Below are 15,221 nucleotides of genomic sequence, written 5' to 3'. Positions count from 1 at the left end.
GCTATCTTAGGTCCCTGTGGGCACAATGTGGTAATGCTACTGCTATCTTAGGTCCCTGTGGGCACAATGTGGCAATCTTACTGCTATCTTATGTCCCTGTGGGCACACTGTGGTAATCTTACTGCTATATTAGGTCCATTTGGACACAATGTGGCAATCTTACTGCTATCTTATGTCCCTGTGGGCACAATGTGGTAATCCTACTGCTATCTTATGTCCCTGTGGGCACAATGGGCAATCTTACTGCTATCTTAGGTCCCTGTGGGCACAATGTGGTAATCTTACTGCTATCTTAGGTCCCTGTGGGAACACTGTGGTAATCTTACTGCTATCTAATGTCCCTGTGGGCACAATGTGGTAATCTTACTGCTATCTTATGTCCCTGTGGGCACAATGTGGCAATCTTACTGCTATCTTATGTCCCTGTGGACACACTGTGGTAATCTTACTGCTATCTTAGGTCCCTGTGGGCACAATGTGGTAATCTTACTGCTATCTTAGGTTCGAATCCTTGGCACTGTAGCGGAGGGTCTTTAATTGCGTGATATGGCTAAAAATATATGTACGAGACTTTTCGCACAGCACGGTCACGTAACGGTAAAAAGTGACAGGCTTTGAAGTCGGGCGTCTCTTCTTTGTAATCTTCAAAGGACAGATATCGGCCTAGCAATTGGTCAGGTTTTTTTTTTTTTACCTGAGACCATTCATACAGCTTTTTTCGTGTCTTCAATTTTGCTATGACATATTCCAGGGGTGTAGAGAGCGAAAGTGAGCTTAACCCCTGGGTATCGAGGATGAGTGATCTACGGCAATGCATCAAAATCAATTCCAGTTACGAGCGGAGTTGCCCAGGGTAGCGTTTTGGGACCGATTTTGTTCCTGTCAACGATCATCCGGGTGCGACTAGAAACATAGCAAAATTATTTGCGGATGATGCAAAAATCTATGGTGAAATAGCATCCCCTGAATGTAAGATTCAATCATAGGCACTTGACGCTTTGTTATGTCAGATTAAAAAAATACATATTTAAGGAATGACAAAGATATTTTTTTTATACATTAAAAAAAAATAAAAAAATGTCATTTCTTTTTTTATTCAGATAATTCTCAGACAATAATTTTGAAAAATAAAATGTATGCTTATATAAAAAAAAAATTAAAAAAAATCTGACTAAACAAAGCGTCAAGTGCCTATGATTCAATGCAGGAGGATCTCGACAACATTAGTCAGTGGACTGAGACATGTCAAATGAAACTGAACAAAGAAAAGTGCAAATGAATATCAAGCTTGGCAACACGGAATCATATCAAGACTATACTTTAACTGATGACAGCAGTACTTCGTTAATCCAGAAAGTGTTACACGAGCAGGGATGAGGGATAGATTTCGACTAACAACTTGAAATTCACTGACCACGTCAATGCCCAAGCAACACGACCAACATGTGTCTGACCGACCCCACTCATCATCCCAAATCCACATCTACTTGTGTTTAACCGCCCAGCTCGTCATCCGAAATCCACATCAATATTTGTCTGACCACCAAGCTCATCATCCCGATCCACATCAACAGTGTCTATGAGCGTACACAAGGCTAGCAAACCAGAGGTCCCGGGTTTGACTCATAGCGGAGGCATTGAAAAACTAATGACCTCTGTTACATATGAATATAGTGTGTATAACCTATCACGGAATTAATAATAGTGGTACTTTTCGCTTTCATTGGCACAGAAATGCAACACGACTGATTGGATTGAGACTGTATTCATTTAAATGTGATTAAATTTTCTAAAACGAAAAAAGTAACTGGGTTATCATTGATATTACAGAAACAATCTTAGGTATTGTCAAGAAAACAAAGACTGAATGAAAGGTTCATTAACACGTTAACTTTAAATTTGCTGAACAGCATCACTCAGAAAAAATAATCGCCCAATATGAATGTTACGAGAAGGTATTGTACTTCTAAAAGTATGTTAGAGGATTTCTAATGTGCATACAATTGCTTATTTGCTAACACGGAAGCTACGCGCCTGGAACATTTGTTGTCAAAAGCTACTCCTCCCGCACGACTGCGCGGATTGTTACCATATTTGGTCTGAAGCGTTATTGAGACTTATAAAATCGTTTACATGTAACTGGGCGAGATCGGATTATCTCAGTCGAGGGCTAAGATTCTGTAACATAATCCCAAGGGAACCGAGGCGTAAGCCGAGTTTGGGATGTTACAGAATCTTAGCCCGAGATTCAGATGTTCAGAGTAATTTTACATGTTTAGGGGGTTGGATCGACTTCCCCTAAAATATGTAAAATTATTCTGAACACCTTAGTTTAGGTCCAAATATATCTGTAAAAAATTATCAGGTCCATGTGGGCTGATATAGATGAAGGTCACCAATCAATCAAGCCTGACCATCATCTGAGTACCGAGAGACACGGGGTCTCGGTCACAACACGTATGCTGGCATCAAATGACCGTGAAATATCAAATTATGAAAAACCGTGGCCAAAATCATTTTACTTGCGTGGCCTTCGCCTATTATCAGATTATGTTTCCCTGACTCGACACTGTTCATGACCATAAAATTGAAAAAAAGGCGAGGTTCTTTTATTATTGATATCATGGACTAATCTAATTCCGTGTTGATATTATATAGTCATTTTCTTTCCTTTTTATAATTACAATGAAAATGATTTAGCTGAAAATATCATACTGTATTATGATATCCGTCGTGGATTTAAGAAAAAGAAAAGAAAAATTGCGGGTACTTCGTGTCTTTAATTATTATATTATGTTTTCCATCATAAAAAGGACATTCCCCTATAAACACGTAGATGTACTCTATTTATTACATGTAACACGTGTTGATACACATTACATTCTGACTGTATGACTTAAAAAATCCTCTGCTAAAAAAAAATCTAAAAGAGCATGGACATTTCAATAACATAAATCATTAATAGTTGAGGTAAAAAAAGAGTAAATTTTAAGATTTACATAAATTCCAAATTAGAGTAATTAACTTAATTAATTAGTGTTCACAACATTATAATTAATAACAAGTATACGTCTCTGTTTTAGGTTAACATCATGTTGTATTGAAGTGGCACGTTTTTTAAGAACGCAGTTTCACAATACTCAACAGAATCGATTTACCAAATTCATGTGGTATTACAGTAAGAAGCTGATCTAAGCAGTCTCCGTTACGTTTTGTCGACAACTTTATTGAAATGAACTATACCGTATCAAGGTTTCCTTTTGATGTTTCATTCTTTATTATGAAAATTCCCGTTTGTTCCGAATGAAAGTTCGTTTCCGCTAGGAGGCGCTCTGGACAAGGTGGCGGCAGTTTTCTAACAATGTGATGCTGACTTTGTAATTATCTGTGGTTTAATTACATTTCTGTTTCAAAGGTAGTATACGAGGGTGTCGGAACGTCACTGATGGTTCCGTCTATCATCTGATATCAAATACATGTGTAAATTTGTTACCGATTATATAATATATCATCGAATAAGTGTGTGAGTATTAGGACATGCGATTTCATTCGGAACAAAATTACATGATAAAAGTAAAGGTAACGAGTTCTTTATCTAAAGATAAATGTATGATCAACATTAGTCTGTCGAAGTGATTTGATCTCCTCAAGGCCAGTGACAAGTTGGTAATACGGGTGAAATCATCCGATGCATTTGCGAGTTACCAAACAAAAGTGTTGGTTGTTGCAAACGAATCACGCATTATCTAAATAATGCATAATTCTTGAAAAAAGGAATCCTTTCATGACTCCATCATGCGATTAGCTTAAGTCCGTCTCTGAAAAAAAAGCAATTGCCACCATGTACACACAGATCAGAAGTAATGTTTTCTCTTACACTGGACAGGTGTATCCTCACTTTTACCAGTGTGAGATTTCCTTGGGTACATTCGCGTTACCGGTTGAAACGGTTGAACCTGTAAAGAAAACGACAGGTACAGATCTGGACCGAGGCTGACCTCAGGAAAATTTGGCACATGTAGACTGAGGGTTCCAGACATGCCTGACCGAAACGAAAATGCTGACTATTGCCAGTTTGCGTTATTTCTTTCTAAAACAATGTCAAGTCACATGTAGTTTTTAGATTTTAAGATACGTTGTGTAATTCATTGGACGGATGAAAGAAGGTCATGATATTCTTGAAACACTGTTTTTTATTCTCCGAAACTGTGGATTTTTAGCTCTGCTTATAGAACGGTCCAAGTGTGTTCCTTAATCGCAGAAAATTTCAACCGGGATACGCGAATGTAGCCCAAGTCTCACCCTAGGGTTGAGACGGGGGAATCCCCTATTCATAACAATTGTATGACGTCACTTCAACAATACAATGACGTCACGTCAACCCTGTATTTTTCACGTAACGTTATCATTACATTGTGTATATGATACAGAATGGAAATGTATATGATACGCAATGGAAATGTATATGATACACAAGGGGAGAAGATGGTAAGAGAAAAAAGAATCATTCAACCCCCTTGTGGGTGAGATAGGGGATCTCAACCCTCGGGGAAAGATTCTTAAGTTGCCAAGCACTCGACAAAGCCTCATGTTTTGCAACTTAAGAATCTTAATTCCTCCTCGGGTTGAGATTCCCCTATCTCACCTCGAACGGGGTGAGAATTCTATTTATATCAACCCTCCGGGAAAGATTCTTAAGTTGCCAAACACTCTGCAAAGCCTCGTGTTTGGCAACATAAGAATCTTCAATAGGCAGAGGAGGCTGGATATTATCATTAGATCCTGACGAATTACATGAAGTTATCAAGTCTAATCAATGTTTTTACTGTTTTCAGGGGATTTTCCAAAATTTTAAATGGCAGACATTGAGACTATGTCGGTGACAACTCTAGAATCTGTAGACTCCACTATGAAGTCAACTCTACTAGGAACAGATACAGAGAGTGAAGCCGAGGAGAAACAAGTCATTGACTGGAAAAAACGTGTCCGATCAGAGTTCATGAGGATACGCCACTTAAAACGATTCAAAAGAGCTGACGAAGTCAAGGTGCTTTACCATATGTATAAGTTTATTCATCACATACCTGTTGAATCTTGTTATAGTAATACAAGCAATTTTCAGACCAGGAAATACAACGTTCTGTATTGCCCATGTGCAATACGGAATGTTGTATTTACCTACTAGCCGGAACTACTTTGTATGGGAATCCCCTTGTCATGGCGAACTGAAAAGTTCCCGGTATTTGCAAAATAAATCAAAGTTTGTAAAATCTTTGTACCGATCTCTACCAAATACGGAAGGTATGTGATAAAAGCAAGACCACACATTTGTGTTTATCTAACGAATCGGAAAGCACTCATTTATTGCGCAGACGTATATATTCACTCGTGCGCTCTGCGCACTCGGGGAATATATTTGTATGCTCAATAAACTCGTGCTTTCTGATTCGTTAGAAAAACACAAGTGTGTGGTCTTGGATATTTATTATATACCTGGTGAATATTACTGTAGTGAAACAGACAATTCTTGAGCCCAACAATGCAAGGTCCTATATATCACACTGATAATTTCCCAGTAACCAGATCTCCTTTTTTTGCTAGACTTAACAGTTATTATAGACTGATTTAACTCATTGACCCCTGAAGACACATTTGAACCCTTCCAATTCAAAGGTTGGAATAGTTTATTATGAAATTTCAGGAGTGAATGAGTTAAGTGACTAATTAAAAAAACAAAAACATTTCAGCATTATTTAATGCTACATTATTCTGTCTTTTCATAAAATTGTTAGCTCACCTTGCGTCCATCATCCGTGCGTCAACAATTTCTTCCATCCCTAGGTGGTGGGAATTCAAAATTGTACAAATGGTGGGGCTGAGGGTTGGGGGCTATTGGGCTTTATTGCTAGAACTATGCACTGGATATCAATCATATTTGATCGGAAGCATTCATGGGAGGCGGGGATTCAAAATTGTACAAATAGTGGGACTGACCCCCCAGGATAAGGGGTGGGACCAAAACAAGTGTATTACTTGGGAATGGTTGAGATCCCCACTGTATATTAAAACATATATACAAATGCTGAGTGTAAAGAGAAGAGTTTTAATTTTCTATCCCCTCACAAACAATTGTTTTGACATTTTCTTTACTAAAATTGTGACACCCTGTTGAATATAATGGATCAACCATGTGTTTTTCAGACCACATTTACCACGAACAGACAGTTCATCAATCAACAGCAGGAGATTAATAGTGAATGGCTGAAGCAACAGCCAATCCAGACCCTACATTCACCGGAGACCTTCAGTCATGTGCCCGTCACTAGGAAGGTATTGCCTTGTTTACACTTTGTACATTGAGAAATCTTAACCGATTAATAACCAGATTTCAAAGGACTATGTATGGTTTGGGCATGTTTTGGCCCCCAAATGCATCAAAACTCAATACCTTTAAATGAACCTTGAAGTGAAGGTTTCTTTCATTTTGAATACTTCCCAAACACTATCATGAAAATATTTATTTGTATTTCTAATTATTGTTGTCATGGTAACAAGTTCAAATTTGCATAAATTAGAAAAATTCAGTGTATTTTGCATAGTTTTCTCCTGGAAACTATAGAGCGCATGCTTCAACAAACTAAATATCAAAGGATAATGTGTAAGCACCTGTTATACATCTTTAGGAGAAATATGAATTCTTTTTAAAAGTGCGTTCTATGGAAGCCAAGAGAAAAACTAGGCGAAAACCTGTCAAAACATTTATGCAAATAATAACTGGTTACCATGGCAGCCATATTTGAAAACACAAATATAGGTTTACATAATGGTACCGGGGAAGTATTCAAAATTAAAGAAACAGTCATTTGAAAGTTCTATTCAGGATTTAAAATTTGATGGACTTGGGATCCAAAAAAGGTCCAAACCATACATAGTCCTTTACCAATATATCATTACTATCACTAAATTTCAGGTCAAGCATCTTAAATTTTCTAAAATGATCATCATTAGAATACAGAAAACAATATAGGATTGTAGACAACTAATTCCACTTCTCTGAAATCTGCCATGTTCAGATTTACAGGAATATAACTCTGAATAGATACCTACTCAAATTTCACACATAATATGATGTGTTTAGACAAACATTGTAGAGACAACTACTGTAATAGCATTATGCTATTACCATGAAAATATGGATGAGTGTAATTGACTACTATCGAGGGTTTATGTATCCGTGTCAAGAGTAAGGCCAAACAAAAAATATTTGATGTTTCCAGTAACCCTACATACCCTGATTTTTTGTGCCTACCCTAAACTTTTAAAGGCAATTTTCGAAGAAGCACTGTTAAAGTCAATGACGATCACTCTCCTATATATATATTTTTTTTACCAAATTTTTGACATGTTACAGAGCACATGAATATTTTTTTGTCTGGCCTAAGTAAAAATTACACTACAACATGGCGATACATACTGCAAATTAATATGTGAAATTTACACAGATTTAAGCATTTATCTTTACATTATTAATATTGCATGCAATGTCACATTATATAACCACGGCTAGACAATAAGGGTAGCCCGATAGTCCGAGACTAGTGAATTCTCCAGCTGGACTAGTGGTTCTAATAAACGCAAGCCCTATTGACTAGTCAACATTTGATATTGCTTATCTTGATCAAGAATATTGGGTTATTCCAAAGAACAAATACGAGTGTTTCAGGTATCCCAACCTACCCTAGATTTTACTGCCGACCCAAGATATTTTATCTCCTACTTGTATCTAAGATTAATTTATTAGTTAGGCAAAGTTCACAGCCACTCATTAAAATGTACTTTCTTCCTGTTCTGGGAGTTTGACCTTATTCTTGACAATTTGATAGCCATGGTAATGTGTGGAAATGAACTGTTAAATTTAAAATAAACATGATATTAATTCATGAAAATAAAAAAATTAACATTAAAATAAAATTATTTGCCTTCTGACCGACCTACCCTAATTTTTTTAAGGCATGTTACCTGAAACTATCTTTTTATTTTTTTTGGCCTCGGTTGAATTTGCACATGCACTAGTAAAAAAGTAGAAATTACTACTACCCCTATGATGGTATTCAATATAAAATTCCAGTCCTGGTTACCTCACCATTGATTGATATTTCATGCTAGATTCATTGACAAATGTATTTTGTTTCAGTGTGAAGTAAAGAGCGGCATGTTTAACCAGACCATGTCTGTGTCGTTGCGTGTGATGAACATCGTCAAGCAGGTCCCGACCATGTATAGCTGGGCTCAGCTACAACAGAACTACATGGTAAGGCAATGATGAAATGCAACCTAAGACAATTATTGTTTTTGCCTAGTTTTACATCTGAATGCAGGCTGCTTACTCTAGACAAAAAAGTTCTGTATTTTCCCAAAATGAAGAAAAAAAATCTTCCAAATTTCAGTGAAAACAATGATATTTTTTTCCAATTCATGTAGGAACAGGTTGTTAAATTTAAGTAGAAACAAAAAAACACTGAGAAATTAAGATCTGAGATTTGTCAATAAGAAATTAGAAATAAGAAATTAAAAAATCACTGGTGTCCAAATTTTTATGCGATAAAACTATTTAGGGTCAAGTTGGAAAACACTGTAAATACACAAAAATGTACATTGACAGTTTTTTCCATGTGTCACTTTGTTAATCTATACAAGATGATATATGAGAAAAAATGTACGTTTTATATTCAAACTGTCTCTCACAAAACATTGCTTGTTGATCTTTTACCTCTTTGTCTACTGTGTGATGTAATAATCTATCCTATACCCAGCCACAAGTAAATTTATGGCATTTTACCATTTTAATTTCAAAGATTGTTCATTATTTCCAAACTAAGAAGTCGTTGCATGATCAGTTTCATCTAATGATGCTAATTCTTTAGCTTAGAAATTGTCTATTAACCCAGTAATTTGTCCACACTTTGTGCCAAACAGAATAAATTCAATGAAAACATTATCTGCTTACATGCTGCATAAAATTGCCTAAAAATTGGTTAACTTTGATATAAATTATTTTTTTATAAGAAAACAAGTATTTATGACATCCTAAGCATGATCAACATCCAGGGCAAAAATAACTGCTGTAGGTAGAGTTGAAGAATATGATACTGGTATTTTTAGTTAGTATTCGTATATATTTTTTTATTTGTGTTAAGAATCAGTATCATTATCTGACAGAACCTGTATGTTAAATAAATATACTACATTGTATACAAAAATACAACATCTCACTGAATTCACAAAATATTTGATAATATAAACATGCTATACATGTTATATGTATTTTTTTTAAATATCAAAGACAAAAAAAACCCACACCACACATATTTTGACGTTCTGACTAACCTGGTTTGAACTTTTGATATTAATATGATTTTGTAAACAGATGAATAATACATGAAAATGTTGGTGATTGGAACATCAACAGTCTTCAAAATTTAGATTTACAAGGTATAAATCAAGATTTAAAAAACCTCACAAATCTCATTTGATCATGGCAACAGGTTGAGGATGAGACTGTCCTACACAACATACCGTATATGGGCGATGACATACTGGACAAGGATGGAGCCTTCATTGAGGAGCTGCTGAAAAACTATGATGGCAAAGTCCACGGAGAGAAAAACTCCAACAGCTTGGATGATGAGACGTTTGTGGAGCTGGTGAACTCCCTGTGGCTGAATTATCCCGACCCTGACCAGGAGGAGGCTGAACATAAAGGTACAGTTTAACAGTGGACATAGGTGTTGTGTTCCAGCTCAGTCCTTCACAGGGTTAGACACTAACTTGGTAGTCTACAGGTGTAGTGTTCCAGCTCAGTCCTAAGTATCCTTCACAGGGTTAGACACTAACTTGGTAGTCTACAGGACTTTAGTTGGATAGATTATTTACTAGTCCTTTGTCAATGTAACTAGTCAAAGATTTCCTGGTAAGGAAACATCGTGATTTACAGAACGAAACATCAAAAGTAACCGACTCTAGGGGACTTAAAATAACTACTGCTATAAAACTATGATGAAGTTTTAGGAGAATTTTGACAATTATCATGCAATATATCTTATTTGAAGCAGTTTTCTAAATTTAAAAAAAAAAGACCGAGCATCTAAAAGTTAAGTGAGTTGTGTAGTGATAGACTGAGGGTCTCAAAGTTAAGTGAGATGTTTAGTGATAGACTGAGCAACTCAAAGTTAAGTGATTCATATTTTATAATCATATTTTTTACAAGTCCAAAGGACCAGTTAGGCTAGGTGATTCACTAGTCCTTGCTGAAATCTACTAGTCCAGGACTAGCAGACCAGTGTAAGTGTCGACCCCCTGCTTCAGCTATTGACAAAACAAAAATATTTTTGTGGTAAGTGGTTGTTTGAATACTATTGCTTCATTATATGCAAAAGAATAAGTACAATCGACTAAAGGTTATAAGCGTAAGATTTATACCAGGTGAGGGATGCAGGCCCATTGTGCCTCTTGTTTCAATAAAGATAACTATTACTTAAGTCTGAAATAATGTCTCTGTATTAAAATCGATGGAAAATCATTACAAATAAAAAGTTACGCAATCCATCATTATTCTTCAAGAGTTGGAAGTGGAAACACAATGAAGAGGATTTTGGCTTCAATCAGCAGCAGTATTAGTGTTTGCATAACAAAGAAGATCAGTAAAATTATGATGCCTTTGCTTTTTCTTGCAGCGTCAGAATCGTCGGTAATGGCAGAGTGCAGTGAAGACAACACCAAGAGTGTATTCCCCAGTGATATGATATTTGAAGCCATATCGAGCCAGTTCCCTGAGAGAGGCACAACTGACACTCTTAAAGAAAAGTGAGTTGTGAAGTGGTAGACTGAGGAAAAGTGAGTTGTGAAGTGGTAGACTAAGGAAAAGTGAGTTGTTTAGTGGTAAACTGAGGAAAAGTGAGTTTAGTGGTAGACAGGAAAAGTGAGTTGTGTAGTGGTAGACTGAGGAAAAGTGAGTTGTGTAGTGGTAGACTGAGGAAAAGTGAGTTGTGTAGTGGTAGACTGAGGAAAAGTGAGTTGTGTAGTGGTAGACTGAGGAAAAGTGAGTTGTGTAGTGGTAGACTGAGGAAAAGTGAGTTGTGTAGTGGTAGACTGAGGAAAAGTGAGTTGTGTAGTGGTAGACTGAGGAAAAGTGAGTTGTGTAGTGGTAGACTGAGGAAAAGTGAGTTGTGTAGTGGTAGACTGAGGAAAAGTGAGTTGTGTAGTGGTAGACTGAGGAAAAGTGAGTTGTGTAGTGGTAGACTGAGGAAAAGTGAGTTGTGTAGTGGTAGACTGAGGAAAAGTGAGTTGTGTAGTGGTAGACTGAGGAAAAGTGAGTTGTGTAGTGGTAGACTGAGGAAAAGTGAGTTGTGTAGTGGTAGACTGAGGAAAAGTGAGTTGTGTAGTGGTAGACTGAGGAAAAGTGAGTTGTGTAGTGGTAGACTGAGGAAAAGTGAGTTGTGTAGTGGTAGACTAAGGAAAAGTGAGTTGTGTAGTGGTAGACTGAGGAAAAGTAAGTTGTTTAGTGGTAAACTGAGGAAAAGTGAGTTGTGTAGTGGTAGACGGAGGAAAAGTGAGTTGTTTAGTGGTAGACTGAGGAAAAGTAAGTTGTTTAGTGGTAAACTGAGGAAAAGTGAGTTTAGTGGTAGACAGGAAAAGAGAGTTGTGTCGTGGTAGACTGAGGAAAAGAGAGTTGTGTAGTGGTAGACAGAGGAAAAGTGAGTTGTTTAGTGGTAGACTAAGGAAAGTGATTTGTTTAGTGGTAGACTGATAGTCTCAAAGTTAAGTGAGTTGTGTAGTGATAGACTTAGCATCTCAATGTTAAGTGATAGACTCAGAGTCTCAAAGTTAAGACAGTTGTCTAGTGATACTTTGCAGACTGAGCAACTAAAAAATAATTGATTCGTTTTGGTGAAAGAATGTTTCTTGCAGAAAATACATGCTTTATGTGTATTTTATTGAAGTGTTTGGTATAGTATAGCCTTAACGGCTGTAACCAATCACAATGATTAAGAGGGACAAGGACTAATGATTGTTTTGCAAAATGTCTTTATTGTAGACATAAAGTATATGGCCCATTGAAATGACAGAATATTTGCCTATGTTGTTTATTTCAGTTTACATGACCTTTTGTATTGTAGGTACCGGGAACTGATTGAGCTAAGAGACAGTACCTCCCTACCCCCCGAGTGTACCCCCAATATAGATGGTCCAAACGCCCAGTCTGTCCCCAGAGCCCAGACCATGCACTCCTTCCATACTCTGTTTTGCCGGAGGTGTTTCAAATACGACTGCTTTTTACATCGTAAGTCCTGTGTCCAGTGTTTAAATGATTATGAGTGGTAGTAGGTCATTTGTCCATGCTATATCAACCTAAGGTAAACAAAATGCTGCTCATAACTAGATAAGTATAAGGGCTGTTTGATATTAGATCATATTGGAAGGATAAGGAGGCACTCTTTCAGAGACCTACCACCTAGTGTTTTCTTTACCCAAATTTTACAACAGCCTGTTCCTTTATGAATTTGCAAAATATACCATTATTTAATTGAAATTGTGAATATATTCCTCATTATTTGGTCATTTTGGGGAAATAAGGCACTTTTTAGCTAGGGGAAACAGCCTGTATTCGGCTGTAAAACTGAGCAAAAAAACCCACTGACCTATGATAATTAATCATATTGGAAAAATATAAATAAACAAATATAGTATCCAGCAAATTGTACACATTTGTCTCAAATGGACAACACTAAAGTTACTGAAGACTTAATGTTATTGGTGTAATTTTTGTTGTTTCACTTATTAACCCTTTCACCCCTATGTAACTTCGGTAGACTCTACCATGCATTGATCTGGATGAGTCCATTATGGTCTACAGCGGTGAAAGGGTTAATTTTACTCCACAGTGGTACACATTTAATACTGCATCAACTAGCATTTAGCACTTCAAACGTAGATTTTTGATTCCCCAAACACCTTCATTAAAATTATACAATTTAAAAGATGTGGTCAATCAAAATTGCAGCATACCACCCGACACCGAGCATGCTGACCAGGAAAATACCGGACACTCGCACAGAAAATGACCCGTGTGGGACTGACTGCTATTTACATCTGGTTTGTGTTTACATTACTACCCGTTATCTTTTATCGAGAACACCAGAAGTAAGCTTAGGAGAATTTTTACAATGACTTATATTAGGAACGGGTAGTAGTAAATTATTTACATTTCACACTTTTTGAAAGATAATCCATAGCTCTTATTCAAATACTGTATACCAAGAAATGTTTGCCCAGTCAAACTTCCAACATTGGCCTGTGAAATCCAAATTCGCCAAGTGCTAATTTCGACTTTCACGCTTAATTACCATGTAAATGATGTTGTTGACAAATGTTCACTCATTTCAGAGGGCGAACATTTCATTGTATACAGTACTTCTCTATCAAAATATTAAGCAATGTAAGGGTGATTGTTGAATTTGCAAAATATTAATCATGATGAATAAAACGGTCAACAAACAGCTGGATCACTTTCTCCATGGCAATACAACACAGAGTGCCAGGATCTACCTTAATGTAAATTTTATTTGATTTTCTAGAGTTACCTATATGCTCAGACTAGAGACTAGGCCTGTTTTCGTGTCGAATTCTGAATATTTGACTCCTTTTTCAGAGTAACTTGGATAAATGGGGGAAACAAGGGCCAATAAAAAATAATCCCTCGCAATCCCCCAATTGAAATCTGTCTTGATAGCCATTTCTGATAATTATACAAATAAATATTTTAAAATATACTTTGGGTAGGAGTGAAATTCAATCATCACTGACATCGTGATCTAAGTACCACATAAGCTGTTTTCCCCTTTCGAAAAAACTGTGAATGTTGACGCTGAAAATTTCAGATCGGTGTGAAACAAGAGAAAGAGATTCCAGTCTCGGATGTGGAGAGGTGGGACAAGGGAGACAAGTTTGAGCGAAGGGAATGTGGGACTAGTTCGCCAGTTGCTGGCAGGAAACGGAAATACAATGGGGCACCGAGTAGTGGAGAGGAAAGCAATGATGCGCCCGGTAAATATAATAAGATTGGAGTCAATATTAGGCTTAGAGCTGTTCCAGTAAAACATCTACTTGATGGCAGGGGCCATTCGCATATCTGGTTAAACCGCTGAAACTACTTATTAAAATTGAAAATAACATGATAATTATGCTCAGATCTGAACTGAGACTTTTACCGACAGAAATATTCGGTGCATGCATATCAAGACGTTCCTACCTGCAGCTAAAATGCTGAGTATTGCTTGTTTGCATATTTTTTTTCCTGCGTTAAATAAAGTAAATTCACATGTATATTTTAGGAATTGTTAAAACATTAAGTCGACGAACGAAAGAAGGAAATTCAATTCTTAATATAATAAATTATTATTTGTAAAAAAATCTTGCGATTTAATCTCTGCCTTAAACTTTGGTAATGTTCTGGTCCAAGTGCGTTTGTTTGTCGTGGAATATTTCTGTGCCACCTAAACTGTTCCAACCAGGGTACAAGAAAACGACTCTGGACTCAAAAAAAAAAGCACTTCTATCCATATAGTTGTGTCCTGCTTATTACTTTTATTTTTTATGCAAATTAAATTTTTTGGTTAGTAACCCTGAACAAAAAGAGTTCTGGAGTGAAATACTGTTTTTATACGCCCGTCAAATTTGACGGAAGTCTTATGGTAAGGGGTTGTCCGTCCGTCGTACACATTTGTTCGTCTGGCAATATCCTTCTACATTTTTCGACCGATCTCTTTGAAACTTAGTATACATAATTATCATGATATGAAAGTATACATTATAATCATGATATGAAGTTGTGTCTCCCTTAAAAGAATTTTGATTCAACGATATTTGCAAAAGTTGTTGCCCTTTGTTCATTCCAGTATTTTGATATTTTGTCCGGAATTTGTTTTTCTCTACATTTTTAGGTCACCTGAGCTTTGCTCAAGTGACCTATTCTAATCGCTTTTCGTCCGTCGTCGTCCGTCGTGCGTAAACTTTTACATTTTCAACTTCTTCTCAAGAACCAGTGGATGGATTTTTTTCAAACTTGGTCAGAATCATCCTTGGTAGATGAGGCTTCAAAATTGTAAAATTGGGATTCCTACCCCAACCCCTGGGGCCAGGGCGGGGCCCCAAAGGGAAAATTA

The 15,221-nt window shown here is 36.7% G+C and overlaps 1 protein-coding gene across 1 annotated transcript in view; it reads left to right on the top strand.

Moving 5' to 3' along the window:
* Positions 1 to 3,302: 3,302 nt before the first annotated feature.
* LOC110442389 (histone-lysine N-methyltransferase EZH2-like) overlaps positions 3,303 to 15,221 on the top strand; it is a 21,983-nt gene continuing 10,064 nt past the window's right edge. The window contains exons 1-9 of the mRNA XM_021485973.1: positions 3,303 to 3,415; positions 4,836 to 5,047; positions 6,202 to 6,330; positions 8,195 to 8,311; positions 9,546 to 9,762; positions 10,734 to 10,863; positions 12,177 to 12,340; positions 13,061 to 13,152; positions 13,938 to 14,103. Coding sequence (XP_021341648.1) covers positions 4,856 to 5,047; positions 6,202 to 6,330; positions 8,195 to 8,311; positions 9,546 to 9,762; positions 10,734 to 10,863; positions 12,177 to 12,340; positions 13,061 to 13,152; positions 13,938 to 14,103 — 1,207 coding nt within the window. The 5' untranslated portion in view covers positions 3,303 to 3,415; positions 4,836 to 4,855. The remainder of the gene's footprint in view (positions 3,416 to 4,835; positions 5,048 to 6,201; positions 6,331 to 8,194; positions 8,312 to 9,545; positions 9,763 to 10,733; positions 10,864 to 12,176; positions 12,341 to 13,060; positions 13,153 to 13,937; positions 14,104 to 15,221) is intronic.

The sequence above is a fragment of the Mizuhopecten yessoensis genome, unplaced genomic scaffold, assembly GCF_002113885.1.
Source record: "Mizuhopecten yessoensis strain PY_sf001 unplaced genomic scaffold, ASM211388v2 scaffold716257, whole genome shotgun sequence".
NCBI lineage: Eukaryota > Metazoa > Mollusca > Bivalvia > Pectinida > Pectinidae > Mizuhopecten > Mizuhopecten yessoensis.
Note: the sequence above shows the minus strand (reverse complement) of the source record. Positions and strands in the feature narration are given on the sequence as shown.